Source organism: Sinocyclocheilus anshuiensis, unplaced genomic scaffold (genome assembly GCF_001515605.1).
Source record: "Sinocyclocheilus anshuiensis isolate Anshui unplaced genomic scaffold, SAMN03320099.WGS_v1.1 scaffold2701, whole genome shotgun sequence".
Lineage (NCBI taxonomy): Eukaryota > Metazoa > Chordata > Actinopteri > Cypriniformes > Cyprinidae > Sinocyclocheilus > Sinocyclocheilus anshuiensis.
In genome coordinates this window covers 6,415-12,201 of record NW_015551153.1, presented here as the reverse complement: position 1 = coordinate 12,201, position 5,787 = coordinate 6,415, and the positions used below count along the sequence as shown (strand labels likewise).

Below are 5,787 nucleotides of genomic sequence, written 5' to 3'. Positions count from 1 at the left end.
AATGACAGAGTTGACATTCAGCATGAAGTCATCATATTTTTGTGGTTTAGGGGTACCATGTGATGTTTAAATGTGAATATTAAGAACCTGGTGAATGTAAATGGATAGAGGTAACAACTAATTGATTTATGTGTTCATATAACTGTTTTTAAAAGTTATATTTTAAAAGTTACCGTGATACCATAGCAGATGCACAGCAGACATAACTGTTCTGAGACGAGAGAAAATAGATCATTTGTATTCCAATTAAATATCAAAATACTTAAATGTGAATATTGAATAAAAGCTTTATTAACAATAACATACTCACTGTTTGTTGTATTTGTTTTAATACAGTGATGGTTTGTGTCACCACCGTCAGATGTGTCATCTCTGTCAGATGAATATTTTGATAATATCTAATATATGATAATAATAATAACAGTCCAAGGTAAAAAGCACATTTTGATAAAGACAAAAGTTGGGAGGTTGAATCAAAGCATAGCTCAGTAGCTTAGTACATGTAAGATTCATGAATAAATAAATTAAGACACAAATGCAGTTTCATTTGTCTGAGCACATGGTTTTATTTTTTCAATATTTCACACTGTTTAGTTCCACTTCTCAAGAATCAGTGATTTGGGGAACAGATACAGTCTCTATGGTATGGTATCTAGGTAAAAGAGACTGTGTAAAAACAGAAAAGTCCTGAATAAACAGGAAAAACGGAGATGTGATTAAAGTTTGTGTCTCTCAAGCATCAGGCGTCAGCACCTTTATTAATACTTGTTTGGTATTGATTTATTATGAGAAATATACTCACTTCAGATGGTAAATGCAGTGTATAAGAGGTTTTGGTGAGAGCGCGGCTGCAGCTCTGCATTATCTGAACGAACTAACGAGAATATTCAGTACGACACTGAACATCATGACATAATCTGTAATAAACCTTGTGAAACACAGCAACACACCAGTACTGGACACCGTGTCAAATAATGACAAATAGTGAAGGTTTTTTCATTCATTTTAGTAGCTAACATTTCACAATGGATATCTGGGGAATTTGGAGGCCGAGTCAACACCTCAAACTAGTTGTGCTCCTAAAACCATTCCTGAACCATTTTTGCTTTGTGGCAGGGTGCGTTATCCTTCTGAAAGAGGCCACAGTCACCAGGGAATACCGTTTCCATGAAAGTGTTCATGGTCTGCAACAATGCTTATGTGGTACGTGTCAAAGTAACATCCACATGGATGGCAGGACCCAAGGTTTCCCAAAGCATCACACTGCCTCCGCCGGCTTGCCTTCTTCCCAAAGTGCATCCGGGTGCCATGTGTTCTCCAGGTAAGCGACACACACGCACCCAGCCATCCACGTGATGTAAGAGAAAACATGATTCATCAGACCAGGCCACCTTCTTCCATTGCTCTGTGGTTCAGTTCTGGGGCCTCATTTATAAAGCGTGTGTATGCACAGATTTGATCTTAGAGTGTGTACGCTTAAATCCACGCCAGCGCTCATATTCATAAAAACAGTCTTTGACGTGGAAAAAGTGCTTTATGAGAATTAATTGATGGAAAATACCTAAAAGAAAATGCAAGAATTTCATCTAGAATCAGTTTTATGTTAAAACTACATCGATTGAGAAGTTGTTTTTTTTTAAACGTATCTGCATAGAGTTCCTGTTGGTCTGTAAATGTTTAAGGCCAAGCTAATGTAAAAAAAAGCTAATCGTTGGTTCATCTGGTGTAACCTGGAAAGAAGACCAATTAACAAAAAAAAAGAGTTAATATACAGAGGAATCGGTGAGTGAATGTATATTTTGATAAATGTGGTGAACTGTGTGTTTTGCATTAATGTGAGACTCAACAAAAAAATCTGTGTTTCATTGTGTGTAAAATGTGACGTATGTTGTTAATTGTTGTTCAGAAGTTGCTGAATGATGCTAATGTAAAGTAACTTCACTAAGGACGTTGTTCTGTTGTGTGCAGGCCAGTTTTGCATGTATATGTTTTAAAGTTGGATTTGCTTACTGCGGGTTGTGTTTTTGTCGTGGATGCATCGAGGCTCATGTCGAATGAAGGAAATAGATGGCGAGCCACCGTGAAGACTTGGATCTCCTTTCTCACCTTCCATTGGATTTGCATCGTTCCGGCATTTTCGTTTATCTGTGCGAGTTCTTCTCTTTGAACTTAAGGATTGAGGTATCTCTTTTTCTGTTGGAACTGACATTTTCTAAGAATTAAGGGAGAACATTCTAATTCTCTTTTGGACCGATATGTTTGAACTGAAAATAATTATTTGAACTGATAAGAGGTGATATGTGTTTTCTACATTATTTTCTTTAATTGTTGATGTGGTAATTCAAAGGTATTGCAAATTTATTTTGTGGATTATATTGGCTGGAAATGTAAATTTAATTTTGGTTTGAAAAGGTCATTTCACAAAATACGCTGAAATTAGGAAACAAAGAGATATAATCTAACCTAAACTATTAAAACTTGTTAATCAGGTGTAAATAAATCACACCTAAAGCCCCTAAAGTAAAAGGGAACTCAGAACAAAAGCAAATTCGTAAAAAGGGAAAGAAGGAGCTAAATCTTTGCCTTTGGTTTTTGCATATTTTGTTTAATTTGGGTAATTGTTTTATTTTGTGACCAAGTTAAATCACAACTGATTTTTCCTTTTCCTTTAAAGTGTATTATTGATGTATATTTATATTTTTTCCCTTATTGTTTAATTATTTCATTCCAATCATTATTTTCATATAAATAAGTGTGTCTGGGAAAATCTATGTGTGTGTGCCTTTTGCCTCCTACGACTCCTGTGTCTTCTGATTGGCCCATTGATCCGGTACATTGCAATTGCTGAGAGATCAAAATTAGTTCACATTTTGAAACTTTGAGCCGACCCTGTTAGTGAGTTTTACCTACACGATTTCAGCAAAGCAGGTGTTACACAAGCTAAACACAACGTGCAAAACGTCAACAGCGGAGAAAAGTCTGGATCTTCAATCAGGCAGGTGTGTGATGGGACACCCTCGGCAATGTCCTCATCGGCGTCTTGTAGTTGTGGCATTGCTATGTTCCATTCGTGACAACAGATGCTCTCCACTTCTGTTGGCATCTCACAACACTTACTACAAGAACACCACCACTTTTGAAGAGATCTCTGTCTCTCTGAGGCTTGAAGACGTGCTGCTGCAGCAGATGCTTCCTCCATCTCTCTGAGTTCTTGATCTGAGTATTCTGGTTCAAATAAATACGGTTGGGCAAAAAAAATCCACGTGGTCTGTTGATATATCAAACTCGTCTTCCATTGTGATGACCTGTATGTCTAAATATCTTTAGATCGTCATTGTTTGTCTGAAAGTTAATACTGTGTAATTTTTATTTAGAGATTGTACAGCACATTGGTCAACTTACATTGTTTGTTTCTGTTTATTTATAAAGCACAATTAAAACAGATTCGTTCAAAAACTGATTTATTCAAGGAACGAAACACCATGTTCCTATGCACTGTAAAAAAAAGAAGAAGAAAAAAAAGATGAATAGCACATTTGTGCTCGCGCACTTGTGCTGATATTCAGAAAAGTACATTGCTTGTGCAATGAATATAAAAACAAAAACTCATACATGGGTATTTTTTCTTTCATTGCTTGAAGTATAAGGGCATTCTAACTGCATTCTAATAGGCTTAATTGTGCAGTGAATGCTTTTGGACTTTGAACAAGACCTGTTTTTGTTTGTTTGTTTGTTGCAAAGTCGGTGACATACTTGATAATGTCAGCTCTCGTATCGCCTCTCAGTCCCTTACAGTCACACATACAGTAAAATAACATTATGTCAGGGGAATGTCTTTCAATTCTAATCAAGGAAAATCCATACCTTTTGTTGTCTTCTTTTTTTTTTTAAATTCAAAAGTTGCGATTGAATCATTTTGTGCAAAAAAGGATGAAAACTTGCTTCAGCTGTGCGCAGCTTCATACAGTACCAAGTTCTGATTGGCCAATTGCCATTATTTAGTTAGTGAATTATCAGTAGAGTATTTTAACATTTCATTTGCATGATAAGTTTTACATAATACACATTATTAATCTAAAGGGGATGGTAAGGGGGGATGGTGGTTTTACTGAGGGGATGCTTTTTGTCATTTTTCTCTATCAAGGGGATGCCATCCCCCCACAATTCGAGCCCTGGGTATCGTTAAGATTTTAACAGTATTACTATTCTCACGATACTGCACATCAGTCCAGTTCTTTAATGGTATTCTTTTTTTCATGAATAAAGGGCCCATTAAATACCATGTTCTGGTACCCATCCCTTCTTACAAGAGAAGCACAGAAGAATCAGTTGCAAAGCTACATGACAGTATATCTTGCATCTGCATTTTCTAAATACACCGTAAGTGGAAGAATAATTCGTCATTTTAAAAACAACAGTGAAGAAAAATAAGAAAGCACAATAATAAAATGTTTTGACAGTTATTTGGGGAGGAACTCCATCTTTGATTTTTATCAGAATCTCAGCTGAATCTTGAATACTTACTGCAAATGTTTTTTGTATGACTGAGTAGAGAAGATGAACGATTGAAACACTTCCCACATGCAGTGCAGTGATACGGTTTCTCTCCAGTGTGGATCCTCTCGTGTGTTTTCAGATGTGATGAATGACTGAATCTCTTGTCACAGTGTGAACACTTGTAAGGTTTCTCTCCAGTGTGGATCCTCTCGTGCCGTTTTAAACTGTGCGCTGTAGTAAAAGTCTTTTCACACTCAAAGCACATGTACTCTCTCACACAAGTATGCATTTTCTGATGTTTTTTCAAAGTTGAAAAACGTGTAAAACTCTTTCCACACAAAGAACATGAATGTGGCTTCTCCTTTATATGAACTCTCAGGTGCTGCTTCAGGTCATAAGCTCTCAAAAATGTTTTGCTGCACTGATCACATGTGTACAGTTTCTCTCCAGTGTGGATCCTCTCATGTCTTTTCAGATGTCCTGACCGACTGAATCTCTTTTCACAGTGTGAACACTTGTAAGGTTTCTCTCCAGTGTGGATGTTCATGTGTATCTTAAGGTTTGATGATTGTGTGAAACTCTTCCCGCACTGATTACAAGTAAACGGTTTCTCTCCAGTGTGAACTCTCATGTGAACATCAAGACTTTTTTTGCTTGTCAAACTCTTTCCACACTGAGTGCAGGTGAAAGATATTTTGGCTCCTCTTTTCTTTAAATCTTTATGTTTGGTTTGAGAGCAACTCAAAGGTTTTTCTCCAGTTTTGACATGATGTTTCTCCTCATCTTCACTCAATTCTTCGTTCTCCTCACTTTCTTCAATAAACTCTAAAATAAAAGCAAAAATAGTTTATTTGTCAGTAACTTGAAAAACAACCAAACAAACAAAAACAGAAATGTGAAAGTACATAAAAGTCAACCCTGGTGTAACAGACAATTTTTTATTCAAAATTGTCTTTCTTTTGATGCAATTTTATAAATTTTACCTCCCTGAAACTTTTCATGAATGAGGTACATTGATCTTCAAAATATAATTTTTTAAATATTATAGACACAAATCACATGTTTCTATAAGGAGAACTATTAAATATGTTTGATCACCTACACGATTATCTAACATACATTCTGTTGAAAAAAGTGTCCCTTATTATTTGCTGCTGCATCTATATTATTCAAGAAATTTAATCGTAGTACAGCACTGATTTTGTAGCATACGTTTGACTGAATTGTTTGATTTTGTCTTTATTTCCTATTACATAAGTCTCTTATACTTAATACTTATACTTTTATAAT

At 35.8% G+C, this 5,787-nt stretch overlaps 1 protein-coding gene across 1 annotated transcript; it reads right to left on the bottom strand.

The window, feature by feature from the left end:
• Positions 1–4,428: 4,428 nt before the first annotated feature.
• LOC107663314 (zinc finger protein 883-like) lies at positions 4,429–5,134 on the bottom strand (the record flags this gene model as incomplete). The annotated part of the gene is made up of 1 exon (XM_016453519.1): positions 4,429–5,134. A coding segment is annotated over one exon (633 nt), but the record flags the coding sequence as incomplete, so codon positions are not given.
• Positions 5,135–5,787: the final 653 nt, after the last annotated feature.